This window comes from Oncorhynchus kisutch, linkage group LG25 (genome assembly GCF_002021735.2).
Source record: "Oncorhynchus kisutch isolate 150728-3 linkage group LG25, Okis_V2, whole genome shotgun sequence".
Lineage (NCBI taxonomy): Eukaryota > Metazoa > Chordata > Actinopteri > Salmoniformes > Salmonidae > Oncorhynchus > Oncorhynchus kisutch.
The window spans coordinates 34,312,145-34,335,556 of NC_034198.2; the positions used below are offsets into that span (position 1 = coordinate 34,312,145).

The following is a 23,412-nucleotide window of genomic DNA, read 5'->3' on the forward strand; positions in this document are numbered from 1 at the left end:
GTATCAAGAATATGCATATCCTTGCTTAAGGTCCTGAGCTACAGGCAGTTAGATTTGAGTATGTCATTTTAGGCGAAAATTGAAAAAAAGGGGAGGATCCTTAATTACGGCAAAAAAAAACACCTCATGTAGTCTAGCCCTTAGGCCTATATGTTTTGATAAGGTTTGTATCATAACTAAAGTGGCCAAATAAGCTGGGCATCATTCACAAGTGATAGGCTAATATTTCAATCATCACACTATTCTTGATTTAATCTTGTCTTTACATATACTAAATAAAATGTGTGTGAAATTTGTTTGATTTAGAATGGACCATTATCATGCATCTGTCTCGAAACGGGCAGTGGATGGAGGACGCTTTTCCCGTGGTTCATTTTCATGCCAGCAAGGTATGCTATACTCATGTTTTAAAGAGAAGCAATGTGCCTAGCCTATAGAAAGCTGATCTGATACTCCTCTTTTTAATAGAGGCCGTCACTCTGTTTTCTCACACAATTGCATAGCCTATAGAAAGTTGCTCAACATGAGCTCATGAAGTGTTTGATTAGATTTTCGATTACATTTGCAGTGATGTCAGAGTGATTAGAGGAACAACAATAGAGTGCTGAGTACCAGGCAGTTAGCAAGTTTCGTAGGCTACTAATGACCAGCAGCAGTCACCGTAACAGCCCTAATCACCCCATGCATTTGCCATTTAATGTTTTGACTGGTAATACAGTATCTATTAGAAATGTAAATTTTATTTGAGTTCAACATAGGCAGTCATATCATAAATATTGCAGTATAAATACTAATACATTTACTTCATGTTCACAATATGTGTTACATTGTCCGTCTGTGAAAGATTGCAAGACCGTTTTCTTCAGTTGGATAGGTTCAGAGCCATACATTTAGAAAGGCCATTTCGCCTTGAAAAATGGAGGCTCATGTAGTCGTAGAAGCATGCATCCGTGTATGTATATTTCTCTGGATTAGTTTAATGATTTTGTTATGTATTAACTGATCATAATATTGTCTGTTTCCCAGTAAGTACATCCAATCAGGCTGAATTACAATATTTTCATTCTACATCTTATTATGGCTCATTGTTATTCAATATTGAAACAGTTTTTTTTATAGAACACTCAGGCATTGGATAACTATGTTATTGCTAGCATTAACATTTCATATTTCACTGCTGCAGTATCATAAGTATCATTACTGCTATGTATATCTGAATTATGTTCAAACATAAAGGTGCAAAATACTTCACAAAGCCACTATTTTGTTTCATGGAACACTCAGTAACAACACGTCCGCAAAAAAAGCCAGTTTCACAAGTCATCACTGGTGATCACAAGGCCGTTGGCTATCTGGTTCTCAAGAATCATCCCCTCCTCGTCCTCCTGCACAAGCAACGGAGAGAAATAAAATGATCAACAAGAAGCATTTTCGGTCTTCATAATAATTGTTTTTCATACGACGTCTAGTAAATCATTTATTGACCTGTTAGATATTCAGTATATCTACACCATAATTACTCAAATGATTAATAATCTACGATCAGGTAGATGGCGATTAGATGTACTTTATCCTCCTTGTTGTTTGGATTAGCAGAGATCACTCACCTCGTCTTTGGGAATGTAGTCTTTTTCTGTGCTTCTGTACGACACCACGTGGATAAGAGTATAAACTCTGAAAAGAGAAACAACACAGTGTACTTTTAGTGTGATTTCATCAACACTCATCATAAGATAACTGAAACTAATCACTTGCTTGCATTGAGAGAATGTTTTAAACTGTAATAAGGCGCACAGCATTCTATTTGTCTTTCTGCCTTTTATTTGGACATTTCTGTCCTCTTATGCATGTTTGGAATGGTGGTGTTATCATTTTGTTATCATATATCATTTTGTGTTTGAGAAATGAGAAATGTTTGCCCACCTGTGGTAAAGCATAGCCAGGAACTGCACCACTAGAAGCACAGCGAATGACAAGAGGAACATCAGACTGAGAGGCTCCACCTTCAGGTATTCTCCTGATGATGTGCCATTTGGCCAGACTTTCTGAATCTTGATACTAATCACATCATTTCCAATGGCTTGTAAAAAGAAAGTGGCCACAATCCACAAAACGTTGACGATGAAATACAGAAACACTGCCTGTAAAACAACAAATACAAAATATGATCATTCTACAAGCCATGTGTGTTTAATAGAACATAGTAAATAAATAGTATAAAGATAGAAAAGCCCACCTTGTTTCGTAGTGACTTCAGTTCCCTTGTCACCTCCTCTTTATGAGCTTTATCATCAACAATAGGTGCGAGGTATCTCTCAAGCAGTTTCTTCCAAAAGTCGTGTTCATCCTGCCAAAATGCATAGGGAAACATGGTATGTATATTTGCTCATTTTATTCGAGCACATTGTTGCTCAACACTGTCTGTTCTTCAGATTATCACTCAAAGGGTCTGGTTCCAGAGTACTCAGTCAACTTATTGCTGAAGTCCATCCCAGGTCACAGATGTAGAGAAGACAATGTCCGGAGCTGCACCAGTAAGACACCAGGCAATACAATATAACATTAAATACAATATGAATGGGTGTGTTTTCACTCAAACATTACCTCAGTGAGTTTCTCCACCTGTGGGGCAATGAGGGTTTTCTCTACAGCTCTTTTTACCCTCCTCTCAAGCCTCTCCATTCGGTTGGTTTTCAGGATCCTCCTGGCAGCCTCGTTAAGGGCGTACTGCAGCTCTTCTAGCTGGCTGTCGCTCAGCACGTCCTCTGGGCCCACTTTGTCCTTCAGCTCTCCGTTCACCGTGTCCGTCAGCATCATCACCAGCTCCTCACACACATCCTCCTGGTTCTTGTTTCTCAGGGTGTAACGGATCTGCTCCTGAAGGTTCCTTTTCAAGTTGGCGTAGGTCAATTTCTTCAGGAACTCTTCCTTGACAGGCTGAACCCAATCTATTGAAAGCAAATTGTGTAGAGGTGCTGTTGATTTATAATTCAACCTGTAGTTACATACTGACTTTTTGTATGTTGTAGGTTACAGCTATACTCTTTCATGTATTGAACCACCTACCACTTTGAGGTACAAATTCTCTTTCTTCCTCGGTGAAGCCGCTATAAAGCGAACCGTCATAAAGCATATTATCATCTTCATCGTCATGGTTATCATCATTGTCATCTTCAATGCTGGAATAGGCACTCTCCTTTTTAGGAATGCTGTCAAACCTGTCAACACTGCTGGGAACAAGAGGATGAAAAGTTACAACAGGTAACAACAGGCCATCCATTTGATAGACGTTTGTTTTAGACAGTATATATGAGCGAGGTCCTTTGGGCCTTTGTGAAATGTTTTGTACATGCCTTGTATCATATTCTAAGTCTTTCTTGGCTCTTTTGCGGTCTAAAAGCTCTGGACTTATTTCCTCACTGTTTTCTTCATTTGGGGCATTGTTTTTCTCTTCCTTGGTGTTGGGCGTCTGTTCATGCACCACTTGCTGGGTGACTTGTATGTTTGGATTGACTGCCTGCTGGAGTTGCTGGAGCATCAAGTTATCAGTCTCTTGGGTGACTTGTAGTTTCATATCCCAACAGCAAAGTTTGCAGTTTCGATCACAGAGAACATTCTGGGTCTTCTTCTGTTCTTTTTCCTTGTTTGTCTCTCGAGTGCCCCATGTGACAATGTGCATGTTCACCAAGGAGTAGATTGTGAGCAAGAGATAGCCACTGGGGATACAGATGAAGTACATCAGACCATAGATGATCATGCTGAACTCCTGGGGGTGAAGGATGGCTGTCACCAGGTACATGGCAGCCATGGAAACCAGGAAGAGGCCAGTTGGGGTGATGAATGTGCCCTGCATAGCCATGTCACCTGGGGAACGCATGAAATGAAATGTGTATCGTAACAGTCTGACTCATTTAACACCAGCCGACACCCTTTAAAGCTTTATCTTTGCATGAACAACTTGGTTCTGTGTGTTGAATGAATGATCATGTGAAGAGTCATTGCCAAAGCTTACCGATGATGGCGAAGAATGATGCTAACATCAGAAAGGCGTACAACACACTCATAATAGCTGCAATGGTGATCTGGGTACTTGGTTTTGCCAAAAAACAAATTAACAGGTAGAAAATAGGTGGGATGACTGATATGATGATGGACAGGGTTCCCTCAATTTTGAACACAAACTGAAAAGCACCTAAAGAGGAAGACAGAAAAAAGAGTGAATACCTTCCTGGGATGGAGCTCCGTATATCATAGCACATAAAAACAATACAATTTAACCTCACTTTTATGGTTTTATTGAACCAAAGCAAAAGTCATAACTGATGGGTATACATACTTTATACTGTTTGTCCTTTAGCCCTGTGCCCTAAAATGTGTAGTCATATGTAATGTCGTTCACCCAGCTGGCTCTCTGCCTGACTTTGAGCTTTTGAACTTACTGACATTTCGAAATACTTAACTTGACAATAGAATGTTGTATATCACCCAATCAATAATATAATACTCTTAGCAAAAACAGCTATTTTTCATTTACAATCTGTAGAAACTATGAAAATAGAAAGGTTCAGAACTTTTGTGAAACATCACAGCACAGTGGAAAAATATATGTCTTCAGAGATAAATGGGAGGGGTTGAGGGAAGCTGAAGGGTGGGACTGGATGGTCTTCAGAGATAAATGGGAGGGGTTGAGGGAAGCTGAAGGGTGGGACTGGATAGTCTTCAGAGATAAATGGGAGTGATTGAGGGAAGCTGAAGGGTGGGACTGGATGGTCTTCAGAGATAAATGGGAGGGGTTGAGGGAAGCTGAAGGGTGGGACTGGATGGTCTTCAGAGATAAATGGGAGGGGTTGAGGGTAGCTGAAGGGTGGGACTGGATGGTCTTCAGAGATAGATGGGAGGGGTTGAGGGAAGCTGAAGGGTGGGACTGGATGGTCTTCAGAGATAAATGGGAGGGGTTGAGGGTAGCTGAAGGGTGGGACTGGATGGTCTTCAGAGATAAATGGGAGGGGTTGAGGGAAGCTAAAGGGTGGGACTGGATGGTCTTCAGAGATAAATGGGAGGGGTTGAGGGAAGCTGAAGGGTGGGACTGGATGGTCTTCAGAGATAAATGGGAGTGATTGAGGGAAGCTGAAGGGTGGGACTGGATGGTCTTCAGAGATAAATGGGAGGGGTTGAGGGAAGCTGAAGGGTGGGACTGGATGGTCTTCAGAGATAAATGGGAGGGGTTGAGGGTAGCTGAAGGGTGGGACTGGATGGTCTTCAGAGATAAATGGGAGGGGTTGAGGGAAGCTGAAGGGTGGGACTGGATGGTGTTCAGAGATAGATGGGAGGGGTTGAGGGAAGCTAATGTCAAATATACTGTGTCCATGAAATGTTTATAGTATGAATAAGCTGGAAGTAGAAGCCTGAGTATTTTAGTCCAGTAGTTTACTCCATTTAGGGAGGGGTGGTTGGGTTAGGGGGAATAATAAAGGAAAATATACACTGTGTATTTTAGGGAAAGGGGGATAACTAGTCAGTTATACAACTGAATGCATTCAACTGAAATGTGTCTTCCGCATTTAACCCAACCCCTATGAAACAGAGAGGTGCGGGGGGGGCTGTCATAATGGACATCCACGTCTTCAGCGCCCGGGGAACAAATATACAGTATTTACAAAAATATATATATATGGGGGATTGGAAATGATACAGACAATTACAGTGATAGAAACAACAATCAATCTGCAATATTAAAGCTGATATACACCTTAATAAAAATAAAATATACAACAACTTGGCTTAAGGGAAAATGTGGCACTTCAGTTCTAGTTACTCTAGGTCCTATAATGAGTATTGGTTAACAACATATAGACATAAAAGAGTGCGAACAATGAACAAGAATGAACAGAACAGGTACCTGCTATCATCAGAGACACAGAGGCAGGGCCGAGAATGGAGGAGCTGACAGTAAATATCTGGTAGAAGATGTACAGTCTGGAGATGGAAGAGTTCCTCTTGACCGTCTCATTGCCACTGTGCAGGAGGTCCAGGGTGTTGGCCAGAGTAGACGGCCCCCAGCGCCGCCTCTGGTTGTAAAACTCTTTGAACTCCTGAGGGGAGTTGGTGTAGGCGTCAGACGCAGCGTTGTACTCCACTCTCCAGCCCTGCTGGAGGAGCAGGGTGCAAAGCCAGCGGTCCTCACCTGGCCAGCAGGAAAAGGGAAGATTCAAGGAAGTGAATAGACTTATCAGGTCCTAGGACAGCTGCACACTTAGTGATTATCTCTAAGGTACACTTAACGAGCCAGTAAATATGTATACTCAGCAAAAAAACAAAACGTCCTCTCACTATCAACTGCGTTCATTTTCAGAAAACTTAACACGTGTACATATTTGTATGAACATAACAAGTTTCAACAACTGAGACATAAACTGAACAAGTTCCACAGACATGTGACTAACAGAAATTGAATAATGTGTCCCTGAACAAAGGGGGGGTCAAAATCAAAAGTAACAGTCAGTATCTGGTGTGACCACCAGCTGCATTAAGTACTGCAGTGCATCTCCTCCTCATGGACTGCACCAGATTTGCAGGTTCTTGCTGTGAGATGTTACCCCACTCTTCCACCAAGGCACCTGCAAGTTCCTGGACATTTCTGGGTGGAATGACCCTAGCCCTCACCATCCGATCCAACAGGTACCAAACGTGCTCAATGGGATTGAGATCAGGGCTCTTCGCTGGCCATGGCAGAACACTGACATTCCTGTCTTGCAGGAAATCATGCACAGAACGAGCACTATCGTTGGTGGCATTGTCATGCTGGAGGGTCATGTCAGGATGAGCCTGCAGGAAGGGGAACACATGAGGGATGAGGATGTCTTCCCTGTAACGCACAGCGTTGCGATTGCCTGCAATGACAACAAGCTCAGTCCGATGCTGCTGTGACACACCGCCCCAGACCATGACGGACCCTCCACCTCCAAATCGATCCCGCTCCAGAGTTCAGGCCTCGGTGTAACACTCATTCCTTCGACAATAAACATGAATCCATCCAACCACCAACCACCTGCCTTACAACAGGCCTAAAAGCCCTCAACCCAGCCTCTCTCAGCCTATTGCGGACAGTCCGAGCACTGATGGAGAGATTGAGCGTTCCTGGTGTAACTCGGACAGTTGTTGTTGACATCCTGTACCTGCCCCGCAGGTGTGAATGTACCGATCCTGTGTTCGAATGTACCGATCCTGTGCAGGTGTTGTTACACGTGGTCTGCCAATGCGAGGACGATCAGCTGTCTGTCCTGTCTCCCTGTAGCGCTGTCTTGGGCGTCTCACAGTATGGACATTGCAATTTATTGCCCTGGCCACATCTGCAGTCCTCATGCCTCCTTGCAGCATGCTTAAGGCACGTTCACACAGTTGAGCAGGGACCCTGGGCATCTTTCTTTTTGTGTTTTTCAGAGTCAGTAGAAAGGCCTCTTTAGTATCCTAAGCTTTCATAGCTGTGACCTTAATTACCTACCGTCTGTAAGCTGTTAGTGTCTTAACGACCATTCCACATGTGCATGTTCATTAATTGTTTAAGGTTCATTGAACAAGAATGGGAAACAGTGTTTAAACCCTTTACAATGAAGGTCTGTGAAGTTATTTGGATTTTTATAAATTATCTTTGAAAGTCAGGGTCCTGAAAAAGAGACGTTTCTTTTTTTGCTGAGTTTATGTCACCCTTGGTCTATTGAAGCCAACATAAATACCTCAATAAACTGTGATAAAACGTTCTATGAACCTCCTGTTGTATAATCTAATACTCCAGTAGCATATACTGAAAACTAAGTGCTGTTGATGGGAGAATAAGGAAGTAGTCACCTTGATCATATTGAACATACTCAGAGGCTCTAGTTGCAGTGGTGGTGTATCTCTTGAGCACGTTGTCATCCATCAGAGCTGATCCCCTGAACAAGCTGAAGCATCCAGGACTGCAGAGGACTGAACCAAACACGTGCTCAGCTGTTTTCTGGAGCCAGTGACCAACAGCATACTCAAATTTCTGATACCACACCATTGGACCTAAAATAGAAATCAATGCATGTCAGTTCAGTTATACTGTAGCGGTAGCGAGACATGTTGATATATTATCTCTCAGTGGTTATGGTTGGAATTGGATTAGGGGCTCCGTATCGTGGAAGTATCGCAGAAGATCCGCGATAAAATGTCAACTTAATTTCCGATTGAGTCGACATATGCAACGTTTACCGTGGGATGCAGTCTCCGCGAACGCAGGAACATTGCCTTTACATTTCACTCAGCTATAACGCGGATCTTTCGCAACGCTTCTGTGATACGGATAGATGCACTTGAAATATACAGAATGCTGGACATAGCCATGTCTGAGTGGATCCCCTAACTCTTTGGTAAAGGGTGTATCAACATCAGCTCTACTCACCCATTCCTGTAGGGTGGATTCGTCCGCATGCAGCGCCCACATTGCAGTACTTCCGAAGTCGGTCCACCAGTAATATCAGAGCTGCGGGGTGGAAGTCTGTGTCTCCATCCAGGGCCATGATGTAGGTATTGTCATCAGAGATGTGTTTTCTCTTACTGTCATTGTCATGCTGAGGCAACAGGAAACTCTCCCCATCCAGTGATATGAGACTGGCACGGCAAGGATTATTCTGTCTCTGTAGAAGACAAATACAAAAAAATCATACACATTCATTTAGAGAAACCATGGAACTATGGCTCGCTACTGATTTTTCATATTTACAGATCAGCTGTATTGTGGGGATAAAGGCAATAACATGGAAATTAGTATTAAATATATTACATACCGTTATCTTTTGAGGATTCTTGACATTGTATCCTTTCCATCCAAGCAGATAGTAGAGGTACATGATCTGAAAGACATGTCAGATGCAAACTTATAACCATTTAATTTTCCTCAAGTGTGTTCATACTAAAACCAAAAAAAGCTATTACAATAAATGTATGTTCTTCAAGAAAAGTCATTAAAGTATGTTTAAAGAACGTAGGTTAACAGTGGTGAAATCATGGAATACAGTAATATTGAAAATCATCCTACCCACCTGTGACCATCTCTTCTTGTTTCTGATTAGCTGTTTGTCTTTCAAATGGAAATACAGCATGTTTCCTTCTGGCATCACAAACATTAATCGCCCACCATAAGGAGTCTCAATAATTGACACATCATCAGGCTCCTTATTGGTGAATACCCTGAAATACACAAACATTCCAGATTCATTATGAAACAGTTGGCAGTCTTTTGGATTGATAGAATTCCCCCATTTATAGTGAATGCATCTTAAAGTAGAGCTTGCTTGTGCTCATTAACTGGCACTTGGTCTGGTTTTTATAGGGAGTAAAGTGCAAAGAAAAACCAAATGTCCACTTACCTGTAAACCTCTATGACCACATGAATGAGATCGGTCACATATTCGTTGATAAACTTTTTGTCCGTCTCTTTGTCTATCATGAATGCGTCATCTACAAATATGTGGCATTCAAAGTCAAAAACATCTTTATGTTCCTCTTTTGGGTCACCTCTGTACCGGTCCAACCTGAAACCATCAAGACACATGTTAAGAGAACATCCTATTTTTATGCAAAACATTATAGTAATTACCTCCTTATCATTCATTGTATTTTGTCAAAGTCTGTTGGTCCTGTACACGCTAAGGTTGTAGAACTGATGTGGAACGCATTTCACACAATGGTTGTGATATAACTGATATTTTGGTAATACAATGGAGAGTTTGTCTGTATCAAAATGTTTACACAACCATTTTACGGTGTCTCCACAACGCTTGTGTAATTATGTTTGTGCAGAAAAACTATCACAACAAGTGACAAATGTGTTGAAGGCTACATGAGTTATACAACTTGAGTGCGGTGTGTACGGTGTCATTGTCTTGTGTTGTATACAGGAGGTCTGCTGCACACACTCACACACACACACACTCATTAACACACGCTAACATTGTACATTTATATGAAATAACTTTTCAGGGCTAGAAATATTTAAATATCAAACACAGCCAGCGAAATTGATAAGCACAATACCTGAACATGGATGTGAGGATCTTCAACATCTCGTCATAGGTCTCATGCCACATTGTTGCACAGAGGTAAATGACACAATTCTCCACGTCGTCAACAACACTACTGTAGAATGAAAAACATGGGGAAAGTGTGAGAACATGTTTGGATGGAGGAGAGAGAGCCATTTCTAAACATGTTTGAATGCAGAGTGATCAGAGTTAATGTCAGTAAGTGTATTTCAGCACACTACCACTAAGACTCTTTCTTATATAGTGCACTGTCGGCAAAACTCAACAATTACTGAATAAATGTCTATTTGCACTGTTGCAATGTGAAGTCTTAAACCATGTGGACTTTTAATCAATTAAATAGCAAAGTCTTGCCTCTCCTGGTTCCTCGTTTGCACAACCTTCATCTTGGTGTTCAGAAGCAGAGACAGGTCGATGAAGGCAGATTCATAGAGGCGTCGTACAAACAGCTCAGTTGTGCGTTCGATTCTCTGGACCTTGAAGTTCCACACGTAGTAGGTGCATGTGATGAGCCCGAGCCACATGCAAATGCCCTCCAGCGCAAGTAGGGAGAAAGGCCAGGTCCAGTAATGGCTACTCAAAGAAGTCCTGCAGATGCTCTTTGTGAGCTCCAGCATCACGACTGTGCTGGTGTTCTTGGTGCTCAGGTCAACTAGGCTCGAGCAGAAGTCTATGATAGAAGTTGTGTCGGCCCCAGCTAGGTATTGAGATTGCGTTAGGAAAAGGATCATGCCGAGAATGAGAACAGCGGGCCCGGTAAAACAGACAGGGAAGGCGAAGCTCATTCGCACAGAGTGGATCTTACAAGCCACCACTCCAAACCAATGGCATGCAGCAGAGAAAAAGGCTTGAAGGAAGAGTACAGTAAGACCAATATCAAGTGTCTCTCTATGCCTCGCAATTGTACTGTCATCTTCATCAGCCTTAGGGGTGAAATCAAAATCTGACCATACAATGTTTTCCTGTATCAATACGTGGTAGATGAGGTACACAGCAGCAATGACTACAACCCTTAGAAGACTCGATATCACAAATACAAAGTCTCTGAAGGTGTCCAACTCAGCCAGCATTTCTTGCATGTTGTTGCTCGCCTGCACTGGGTTTTCCCACCAGTTCAGAGAAACCAAAAAAGATGCAAAAACTGCAATGCCAACATACCAATAACAGTCATTCTCCTGGCCTGATACATAAGAGGTTACCCGGACGTAATAGTCTGCTCCAAGGAGAAAGTAGCCGGTCAGGACAAGCATAAGAGAACAAATGGGGAAGACGATCTTCCAGTTCTCTCTCTGCAGACGAAATACAATCTGTAGGACTGAGGAAAGCATGCAGACTCCCCCGGAGATAAAGAGGTTTGTCAGCACGTCAAACTGGGGCATCACCACCAGCACCAGGATGGAGGTCCCAAGAGACACCAAGCATTCAATCCCACACACCTGAAAAATACACATTTAAGTTTGTATTGACAGCATGCGGTGATGGGGAAGCTACTCTGAAAATATAGTTTACCAGGCTACCAATTACCAATTACTTACCAATTACAGGCTACCAAATATAGTTTACCAGGCTACCAAGCTACACTAAAGCTACCCTTAAAAAAGTGAAGTTATCATATGTAAATCTGAAATTTCATAGACTACAAATTGCATGGTCAGATTACTTTGCGGTCATATGTTAACAGAATGTTTAATTTAGTCTATTTAACACAAACACAATGTTTCAAGTGAGAATTAGGCAGGTATGATGCCGAAAAATTCTTGCCTACTTCTCCCCTATTTTCTTTTCTTTTTCCAGAAAAACAGCAGTGTGTAGTTCCAGTAGTTAGCTACACCGCTACATGGTGAGAATATAACTAACTACTGAAAATACTGCATAGATTAGAAATGAATTCCCCAACACTGACAGCAAGACATTTGAGCAGCAATTAAGACATACAAAGATCACCAAGAAGTCAAATTGTATAATATTTCAACTTACAATTCCCATAGTTCTCATGTTTGGTGGGACGAAGTTCTTGAAAGCGCATTTCCACAGTGACTTGAGGAACACGAGCAGGTTGGGCATCACCAAACAGCCCACCAGCATGAGCATGTAATATTGTCTTTCCTTGGAAGTCCTAGTCGATGTGGGGCTTGAGAGTGTGGAGAGAACCAGTAGAGAGCCCTGGCGGGTTAGATGTAAACACAATTGACATCAGACTCCTAATATTATAGCATCTAAGATTCATTCATTTAAACACTGATCTACATAATGAGTGTGAACAATTCCTTCATAGTGTTAGCAGTGTTTGTGTTAGAGAGAAGAAAGAAAAAACAGATGGGAGAGTACTAGGGTGTCTAGGGTGTCAACCTGGTCTCAGAGCATTTCGTATTATTCTGTACAAAAATCTGAGGCCCCATTTAGTATGATATTTTATGTTTTGTATGGTGTGAATTAATTTGTGGATGTCCATCACCCATTTGGTATGATATGTTCCGAATTACAATTCACAGATTTGAGATTTGTCTCATATAGAACCCATTCCCCTTCCCTTGTATACTATTCATCAATGCTGAGTTGTGGAAATGTATCTGATATGGTATGGATTCTATATATCTATTATAAGATGACATCCCAGGAGGTATTATGCTTGATGTCAAGGGCCTCCCGAGTGGCACAGTGGTCTAAGGCACTGCATCGCAGTTGCTAGCTGTGCCACTAGAGATCCTGGTTCAAGTCCAGGCTCTGTCGCAGCCGGCCGTAACCGGGAGACACATGGGGCGGCGCACAATTTGCCCAGCATCGTACAGGTTAGGGGAGGGTTTGGCTGGCAGGGATGTCCTTGTCCCATCTCACTCTAGTGACTCCTGTGGCGGGCCGGGCGCATGCACGCTGACACGGTCGCCAGGTTTACGGTGTTTCCTCTAACACATTGGTGTGGCTGGCTTCTGGGTTAAGGGGGCATTGTGTCAAGAAGCAGTGCGGCTTATGAGGACGTATGGCTCTTGACCTTCGCCTCTCCCGAGTCTGTACGGGAGTTGCAGTGATGAGAGAAGACTGTAACTACCAATTTGATACCACGAAATTGGGGAGAAAAAAGGGGTAAAAATAAAATAAATTGATGTCAAAAGTTGACATTTCTTTTGCATTTTATCTTACACACCGCCTTTTCCTAATCTTAACCTAATTGTCATAACCTGTTACGTTAATTATCCTAACCTGCTGCGTAAGTTCTCCTCACCTGTTATAAAAAGTCAATTCTGACATAAGATGTATCCTGTCTACACTAAACTGGGTGCTGGTCCCTCATTTTGGCTCACCTTGCTGATGACAGCACTGGACAGGACCATTATCCCCACGAACGCTGCCACCAGGTGCTGGAACAACTCAAAGCATCTTCTCTTCTCCTCTTTCTCAGCACCAATGGGATTTAACTGGAATGGATCCCAGGTGTCTCTGTGACAGTATCAAACACAATTTCAAACAGTTTGTTAAAACTGTTTATTACTATTTAATAAACCGTCCTTAAACTAATAACTTCCAGTCTTTGAATGAATTATTGTGTGGACTATAATTAACGTTATAAAAACATTTTATGGGTTGATACATTTCTTTTTTTTACAAACTTTAGAAGCCTTTGCATTTCCTACTGTGCATGACATATTCTGCACAACCGGGTAATCTAATTAAGATCCTACACCTGTAAATGATTTTAGTAGTTCATCATTGGGTCAAAGGAAGTAAGTCACAAGTGACATGATATAACATCCATTATAAACTGGGTGGTTCGAGCCCTGAATGCTGATTGGCTGACAGCCGTGGCATATCAGACCATATACCACGGGTATGATAAGACATTTATTTTTACTGCTCTTTTACTGCTCTAATGTTGGCAACCTGTTTATACTAGCAATAAGGAGCCTCAGTGTTTATGGGTGTCAGGGAAAGGTGACACTAAATGAGCCACTATTGAATCACTAGAATTGTAAATGAAACTGCTAATTGGGTGCAGTAGGTTCTGACAATGTCATATCCATGAATGATGCCCAGTCGGTCTGTATTCAGACAGCCAGTCCTACCTTATCTAATGAGCTTTGGCTTTGACATAACTATGGCGCCAGTATAAGCACCCAAACGCACCCAACCCAATTGTGACCAGCCCTACATGGTGAATCGCCCTAATTAAGATATGACCATTATCCATTATATCAACCTTATGTAAACAACCTCATGCCCACCAGGTTTACTGAATAAAAATGAATTGAACGAGGGGACAAAATGTTGATGGTGTTATCTCAAATAATTGATCTGAATAGACTGTTGATGATGTTCTAGATCAGTGGTTCTCAACCTATCCACAGGGGGTAGTTGGAAGACCCATAACACTGTAACACTTTGAATTTCTCCAAACACAAACAAGCTAGAGTGATGAAACACATTACATGCACATTTGGGTTGTCTCCTTCCTTGTTAAGTCACAGACAAATATTTCACTATTTGCATGTTTTATGGACACATATTAGTTTTTTAGGGGTGAAATGATTTTTACTTACTGCCCTGAGAATTCATTCCCAATAATTCAAACTAGCATAATTTTTATCACTACATAGTGGGGCAAAAAAGTATTTAGTCAGCCACCAATTGTGCAAGTTCTCCCACTTAAAAAGATGAGAGAGGCCTGTAATTTTCATCATAGGTACAATTCAACTATGAAAGACAAAATGAGAAAAAAAATCCAGAAAATCACATTGTAGGATTTTTCATTAATTTATTTGCAAATTATGGTGGAAAATAAGTATTTGGTCAATAACAAAAGTTTATCTCAATACTTTGTTATATACCCTTTGTTGGTAATGACAGAGGTCAAACTGTAAGTCTTCACAAGGTTTTCACACACTGTTGCTGGTATTTTGGCCCATTCCTCCATGTAGATCTCCTCTAGAGCAGTGATGTTTTGGGGCTGTTGCTGGGCAACACAGACTTTCAACTCCCTCCAAAGATTTTCTATGGGGTTGAGATCTGGAGACTGGCTAGGCCACTACAGGACCTTGAAATGCTTCTTACGAAGACACTCCTTCGTTGCCTGGGCAGTGTGTTTGGGATCATTGTCATGCTGAAAGTCCCAGCCACGTTTCATCTTCAATGCCCTTGCTGATAGAAGGAGGTTTTCACTCAAAATCTCATGATACATGGCCCCATTCATTCTTTCCTTTACACGGATCAGTCGTCCTGGTCCCTTTGCAGAAAAACAGCCCCAAAGCATGATGTTTTGGTGCCATTAATACAGGTAATGAGTGGAGGACAGAGGAGCCTCTTAAAGAAGAAGTTCCAGGTCTGTGAGAGCCAGAAATCTTGCTTGTTTGTAGGTGACCAAATACTTATTTTCCACCATAATTTGCAAATAAATTCATTAAAAATCCTACAATGTTATTTTCAGGATTTTTTTTCTCATTTTGTCTGTCATAGTTGAAGTGTACCTATGATGAAAATTACAGGCCTCGCTCATCTTTTTAAGTGGGAGAACTTGCACAATTGGTGGCTGACTAAATTCTTTTTTGCCCCACTGTACACTACCAGTCAAAGGTTTTAGAACACCTACTCATTCAAGGGTTTTTCTTTATTTTTTACTATTTTCTACATTGTAGAATAATAGTTAAGACATCAAAACTATGTAGTATGTCGTAACCAAAAAAGTGTTAAACAAATCCAAATATATTTTATATTTGAGACTCTTCAAATAGCCACCCTTGCCTTGATGACAGCTTTGCACACTCTATTTGGATTTTTTTAAATACCTTTTTTGGTTACTACATAAATCCATATGTGTTATTTCATAGTTTTGATGTATTCACTGTTATTCTACAATGTAGTAAATAGTAAAAATAAAGAAAAACACTTGAATGAGTAGATGTTCTAAAACTTTTGATCGGTAGTGTAGAGTATGTTGGCTAAACTTTGACATGAATGACGTTGTCACTAATTTTGTCTGTTGCTAAGCACATGAGGTTTTGTCATGGTAGCTAGGTTGGGGGCAATTGTAAAGTAGTTTTAAAATTACCCTGGGCCAAGCAGCCAAATTATGAAAACAAGTGATGTTAAGATTGTATGAATAATACATGAAATGTACAAATACTAACTTTAAATAGCATTGAGGTCCTGTAGAGTGCCAAAGAATTTGTAAACAGATATCATTTGGGCATCATCAGACTATTCAGATGTTTTGAGAAGAACCAAATGGCCATGCACAAACATGGGTGTTTCTGTAATTATTGGTTAAGTACATAGAAATACTAATATTTCTAGGAAAATTATTACATATGATGATTTATGAACATGAATGTTTTTGAAGTTAAGTACATTTATTTGGTTTATTTTTTGGGGTGTCACATTTGACCCCAACCAACTAGTGTTAGAATTGCCCGTGCCACGGGGAAAAATTAACTTCCAATCTTTTCGGATTAAAATCGATATTGTGATCCGACCATCTTACGTACATACCTATAAATGGTATGAATGATTAGGAGACATATGTACCTTTCTTATATCAAAACATGACTGGCCTAGTTCAAGTGGTCTCTGAGCAATAGAGTAAAATAGAAACATTTCCTCCAGTTTTCCCTACTTCATGCAGAGCAAAATGTAGTTGTGGGTAGTTACCAGAAAGTATTGCGAACCCCTGTTTTTTTAGATGGATAGTATTAGACAAAAGAATCCACATATTCGGTCATTTAAAAAAGATATATCAAATAAAAATTTATTGGTCACATGCACATATTTAGTAGATGTTATTGCGCGTGAAACGACATGCTTGTGTTCCTAGCTCCAACAGTGCAGTCGCATCTAACAATGATATATTTCAAACTTTTCATCTATTGATCAGTTTACATACCTATAATTGCATGCTATTATTGATCCTAAAGCATGAAATCATTACAATGCATCTATCATGCTCATTCTAATGTCTCAAAACACTTATTCTAAGCAAATAATGTCTGTAGTCATTTAACAAATATTATATTGTAAGATGTTAGTGGTGTTTTAATTCCTATTAAACGGCTTTCTTTCAATATAACAATGTCAGTATTGATCTAATATCTAATTATTCTAACACTATATCCTCCGTAGAGTAATAGATGAATTATAACAGCTTCTAGTGACATCTCACACACTGCAGAGGAAAGTCCCAGCATTATCAGAGCAGCGGCCCGCGATAAGGAGCATTTGACAAGGAGTTCAACTTTGTCATTATCAGAGCAGCAGCCCGCGATAAGGAGCATAAGGAGCATAAGGAGCATTTGACAAGGAGTTCAACTTTGCTTCCTTATATTGTATATCTTCAAAACTAAATTCTCATTAGTTTCCCAATAATGGTAAATGATATCTACCGTAGTACATAGTATCGTTGTATCATGATAAAGTTCTATTACTTATATTTAGTGTCATTTCAGTATTGGTAGAATATTCTTCCATGTCTACAGTGCTAATTATTTTCAAGATCAGGCCCTGTCCTAACAGTTTTGATTGAAATGATTCTCACGTGAAACTGAATTATTATTTTTGATTAATAAAACTAACCTGTGCCTTCCTTCCCTTTTCTTCCCTCTGAATTTGAGCTCCTCCATGTTTCACTGTCCTCAGTGGTACAGCTTAGTGGTCCTAAGTGCTAGTCCATTTGCTGAGGCACTAAGGTGTTGGCATGCGTCAGTTCACTTTAATCAGCTACCACTATTTGAGATGCCTCGGGCCCTCCCTCTTTTATTGTTCTTTTACCCATAAAGAGGTACAAGGATCATCCATAATACGTAACACTTTAACATCTTTATTGTCTCTCACGGAAATGAATGAACATTTTGAGGTATCTTTTTGCTTACCTTTATGACAATTTACATAATTGACATACTGTACAAACTTAACCACCTAAACATTTACATGTTTTCAGTGGGGCAATTTCATCACCAAGATGAGTTACATAGCAACAATGCTTTCAAAATATACTTGATATTCTGATTCTATCATTACAGAACATAAATTAACAGGTTTTCAATGCAAGGTCATAGTATGATGAAGGACCTCATAGATAAATACCCACCACACTCAAACTTAACACCTTGAGATGTGATTTTGCTTTGAGGACCATTTTGAAAATGCTTTTAGATTACAAATGATGCATTTGTTGAAAGACTCCCTCAGTATACACAGATCCTCCATTTGTACTACAGTATGTCTACAAAAATAAGACACACAAATCTCCACTGGATGAGGAGCTTAGTAACTCCAATGACTTAAGACAGAATTCAGAGAGTTTATTTCCTTGTTCATGTGTCGATTGTTCCATTTTTATCCACCAAGAATGTAGGTAGGACTTTGGTTTCATAAGGAAGTGAATATCTTTTTTATTTCACAAAAACAATTTAAGTTATTTTAGAAATGTATAGCCTTGTTTATACCTGGTGCTAACATGCATCTTTGTCCTGATCTTGTACACATTCAGAGAAATACAGTCTACACATGGTATTAAAATGTGTCTCTTATCTGTCGACTTGGTTCCCATTGTGACCATATATACCACTTTTCCTGGTCCCTCACTATTATTTGACGGCTATTCTATCAAAATAATATTTTTTTCTTTATTTTAAGACACATATTGATGCCATGAGCCATAAAGGTTTACTTTAATCAGCTAACACAATTTAAGATGCCTCAGGCCCTCCCTCTTTTACTGTCCGTTCACCCATAAAGAGGTACAAGGATCATCCACAATATGTATGTCATGACTTCCGCCGAAGTCGGTTCCTCTCCTTGTTCGGGTGGCGTTTGGCGGTCGACGTCACCGGTCTTCTAGCCATTGCCGATCCACCTTTCATTTTCCATTTGTTTTGTCTTGTTTTCCCACACACCTGGTTTACATTCCCTCATTACTTGTCGTGTATCTGTTCCCCCCATGTCTGTGTGTGGAATTGTTTGTTGTAAAGTGTTTGTGCACTTCTGACTGGTTCGTGACGGGTTATTTTGTACCCATATTTTGTTGTTCTGGGTGCCGTTGGTTTTGCTTACTAAACTGCTCCGGTTATTACCCAGTTCTGCTCTCCTGCGCCTGACATCCCTGCAGCCAGACACGCACCTCTTATAGAATTCCACACCTGAATATGGAGTCAGCAGGTGCAGGTGCCCCTGGTATAGGGGTCGAGGAGCACATCCGGGAGCACGCGGCGAGGCTCCACCATCATGGCGCCACCACGGACCGTGTCGTCCAAACCATGGACCACTGGGAGAGACAGGGAGTTCCTCCAGCGCCTCAACCAGCACAACCGGGGTCTCCACTACACGCTCCCCCCTGCACCCGGTCCCAGTGGGATTCATCTCGCCCTTCCCCTGGTGTACGATGGGACGGCGGCACGCTGCCAGGGTTTCATGTTGCAGCTGGACCTCTACCTGGCAACCGTCCACCAGGCTCCTTCGGGACGTGAGAGGGTGTCCGTCCTCGTCTCGAGACTCCACGGGGAAAGCCCTGGAGTGGGCCAACGCCGTGTGGGGAGAAGGAGATGCGGTGCTGGACCATTTCAAGGATTTCACCCGCAGCTTCCGGGCAGTCTTTGACCACATGACCGAGGGTAGAGCGGCAGGTGAACGACTCTTCCGTCTTAGGCAGGGGACGAGGAGCGCCCAGGAGTTCGCAATGGACTTTAGGACCCTGGCCCCCGGCGCAGGATGGAACGACAGGGCCCTGATCGATCACTATCGCTGCAGTTTGAGCGAGGACGTCCGTCGGGAGTTGGCCTGCAGGGACACCACCCTCACCTTCGACCAGCTGGTGGACCTGTCCATTCGGCTGGATAACCTGCTGGCTACCCGCGGACGTCCAGAGCGGGGTTTGTTGGTTCTGTCCCCCAGCACCACCGCTCCGATGCCCATGGAGCTGGGCGGTGCTGCGCCAGCTCCCGCATTTCCCGTGGTGCTAGGCCTACCCTGGTTAGCTTGTCCCCACTTGACACCACTGTTTCATGGCAACTGAGGGCTCTCACAGGGTCGTCGCGAGAGTGCTCGGGAGGTGTTTAGGGGTTTCCGTTAGTGCTACTACGGTGGAAAGTCCAGACCAGGTCTCCACCGTGCGCATTCCCCCCGAATATTCCGACTTGGCTATTCCGAATTACCACCCCCATCGTCGGGGGATTGTGCAATAAATCTCCTGGTAGATGCCGCACTTCCCAGGAGTCACATGTATCCCCTGTCACAGGCGGAGACGGCGGCTATGGAAACATATGTCTTCGAATCCCTGTGTCAGGAGTACATTCGGTCCTCCACTACACCCGCCTCCCCAAGTTTATTTTTAGTGAAGAAGAAGGAGGGAGGTCTGCGCCCGTGTATTGACTATCGAGCCCTAAACCAGATCTCTGTGAAGTACAGTTACCCGCTACCTCTCATAGCCACAGCGATTGAGTCAATGCACGGGGCGCACTTCTTCACCAAACTAGATCTCAGGAGCGCTTACAACCTGGTGCGTATCCAGGAGGGAGACGAGTGGAAGACGGCATTCAGTACTACCTCTGGGCATTATGAGTACCTTGTCATGCCGTACGGGTTGATGAATGCTCCATCAGTCTTCCAAGCCTTTGTAGACAAGATTTTCAGGGACCTGCACGGGCAGGGTGTAGTGGTGTATATTGATGACATTCTGATATACTTCGCTGCAAGCACCGAGCATGTGTCCATGGTGCGCAGGGTGCGAAGGGTGCTTGGTCGACTGTTGGAGCATGACCTGTACGTCAAGGCTGAGAAATGTCTGCTCTTCCAGCAGTCCGTCTCCTTCCTAGGGTATCGCATTTCCACCTCAGGGGTGGAGATGGAGAGTGACCACATTTCAGCCGTGCGTAATTGGCTGACTCCCACCAAGGTAAAGGAGGTGCAGCGTTTTCTAGGGTTTGCCAACTACTACTGGAGGTTTATCCAGGGTTTTGGTCACTTAGCGGCTCCCAATACCTCACTGCTGAAGGGGGGCCCGGTGCTTTTGCAGTGGTCGGCTGAGAGGGAGAGGGCTTTTAATCACCTGAGGGCTCTGGGAAAGGAAACTATGACGTGGGGGAACGGGAGCTGTTGGCTGTCATCAAGGCTTTGAAGGCATGGAGACATTGTCTTGAGGGGGTTAAACACCCTTTTCTCATCTGGTCTGACCACCACAATCTGGAGTACATCCGGGCGGCGAGGAGACTGAACCCTCGCCAGGCAAGGTGGGCCATGTTTTTCACCCTTTTTGTTTTCACCCTTTCTTACAGACCAGGTTCCTAGAACGTGAAGGCAGACGCACTGTCCCGGCTGTATGACACAGAGGAGCAGCCCATGGATCCCACCCCCATACTCCCGGGCCTCCTACCTGGTGGCGCCGGTAGTGTGGGAGCTGGACGCAGACATTGAGCGGGCGATACGTGCAGAGCCCGCTCCCATCCAGTGTCGCGCTAGGCATCTGTACGTTCCGTCTGCTGTCCGTGACCGGCTGATCTATTGGGCCCACACGTCACCCTCCTCTGGTCATCCAGGCATTGGTCGGACGGTGCGCTGTCTGAGCGGGAAGTACTGGTGGCCCACTTTGGACGTGTGGGACGTGAGGGTTTATGTTTCCTGCTGCTCGGTGTGCTCCCAGTGCAGGGCTCCTAGGCACCTGCCCAGAGGTAAGCTACACCGCTTACACGTTCCACAATGGCCTTGGTCGCACCTGTCGGTCGATTTCCTTACCGATCTTCCTCCCTCACAGGGTAACACCACGATCCTGGTCATTGTGGACCGTTTTTCCAAGTCCTGCCATCTCCTTCCTCTGCCCGGTCTCCCTACAGCCCTACAGACTGCGGAGGCCTTGTTTTCACACGTCTTACGGCACTACGGGGTGCCTGAGGATATAGTGTCGGATCGGGGTCCCCAGTTCACTTCGAGGGTCTGGAGGGCGTTCATGGAACATCTGGGGGTCTCGATCAGCCTTACCTCGGGTTTTCACCCTGAGAGTAACGGGCAGGTGGAGAGAGTTAACCAGGATGTGGGTAGGTTTCTGAGGTCTTATTGTCAGGACCGGCCCGGGGGAGTGGGCGGTGTTCGTGCCCTGGGCAGAGATGGCCCAGAACTCGCTCCGCCACTCCTCCACTAACCTCTCTCCCTTCCAGTGCATACTGGGGTATCAGCCGGTTCTGGCTCCTTGGCATCAGAGTCAGAACGAGGCTCCTGCGGTGGATGACTGGTTCCGGCGAGCGGAGGAGACATGGGACACCGCCTATACTCACCTTCAGCACGCTGTGCTGCACCAGAAAGCCAGCACAGACCATCACCGCAGTGAGGCCCCGTTGTTCGCACCAGGGGACCAGGTTTGGCTCTTGACCTGAAACCTGCCCCTCCGCCTGCCCTGCCGGAAGCTGGGTCCTCGGTTTGTGGGGCCGTTTAAAGTCCTGAGGAGACTGAACGAGGTGTGTTACAGATTACAGTTTCCCCCTGATTACCGTATTAACTCCTCGCTCCATGTGTCTCTCCTCAGGCCGGTGGTGGTTGGTCCGCTCCAGGAGTCAGAGGTGCGGGAGGTTCCTCCGCCCCCTCTGGACATCGAGGGGGCCCTGGCTTATGCCGTTTGCTCCATACTGGATTCGAGGTGTCGGGTGAGGGGCCTTCAGAACCTCGTGGGGTGAGAGGGGTACGGTCCGGAGAAGAGATGCTGGGTTCCGGTGGAGGACGTGTTGGACCCTTCAATGTTGCGGGAGTTCCACCATCTCCGTCCGGATCGCCCTGCACCATGCCCTCCGGGTCGTCCCCGAGGCTGTCACGACTTCCACCGAAGTCGGTCCCTCTCCTTGTTCGGGTGGCGTTCGGCGGTCGACGTCACCGGTCTTCTAGCCATTGCCGATCCAGCTTTCATTTTCCATTTGTTTTGTCTTGTTTTCCCACACACCTGGTTTACATTCCCTCATTACTTGTCGTGTATATAACCCTTTGTTCCCCCCATGTCTGTGTGTGGAATTGTTTGTTGTAAAGTGCTTGTGCACTTCTGACTGGTTCACGGCAGGTTATTTTGTACCCATATTTTGTTGTTCTGGGTGCTGTTGGTTTTGCTTATTAAACTGCTCCGGTTATTACCCAGTTCTGCTCTCCTGCGCCTGACTTCCCTGCAGCCAGTCACGCACCTCTTACAACGTATCACTTTAACATCTTTATTGTCTCTCACGGAAATGAATGAAACTAGAAAGTTAACATTTTGAGGTATCTTTTTGCTTACTTTTATGACAGTTCACATCATTTACATACTGTATGTACAAACTTAACCACCTCAAAAATGTGTGTCTTCAGTGGGGCAATTTCGTCACCAAGATGAGTTACATAGCAACAATGCTTTCAGAATATA

At 43.5% G+C, this 23,412-nt stretch overlaps 1 protein-coding gene across 1 annotated transcript; it reads right to left on the reverse strand.

Moving 5' to 3' along the window:
• Positions 1–720: 720 nt before the first annotated feature.
• LOC109889451 (chitin synthase chs-2) lies at positions 721–17,748 on the reverse strand. The gene is made up of 19 exons (XM_020480885.2): positions 17,619–17,748; positions 13,364–13,499; positions 12,042–12,227; positions 10,419–11,500; positions 10,057–10,158; positions 9,390–9,554; positions 9,063–9,210; positions 8,808–8,873; positions 8,423–8,657; positions 7,846–8,046; positions 5,900–6,184; positions 4,013–4,192; positions 3,354–3,864; positions 3,067–3,227; positions 2,605–2,948; positions 2,237–2,347; positions 1,924–2,141; positions 1,608–1,674; positions 721–1,385 (listed from the first exon to the last, which is right to left on the reverse strand). Exons 1-19 carry the CDS (start codon positions 17,663–17,665, stop codon positions 1,314–1,316), a joined length of 4,317 nt encoding a protein of 1,438 aa, XP_020336474.1. The 5' UTR covers positions 17,666–17,748; the 3' UTR covers positions 721–1,313.
• Positions 17,749–23,412: the final 5,664 nt, after the last annotated feature.

Bases quoted from the DNA above. Each gene is read 5' to 3' on its own strand.
- LOC109889451 (XM_020480885.2), bottom strand. From the start codon at position 17,665: ATGGAGGAGCTCAAATTCAGAGGGAAGAAAAGGGAAGGAAGGCACAG. The intron at 6,185-7,845 runs GTGACTACTTCC...CCTGCTGGCCAG, and splicing joins GTATGTTCAATATGATCAAG to GTGAGGACCGCTGGCTTTGC. The intron at 1,675-1,923 runs GTGGGCAAACAT...TTCTCTTTTCAG, and splicing joins CTGGCTATGCTTTACCACAG to AGTTTATACTCTTATCCACG.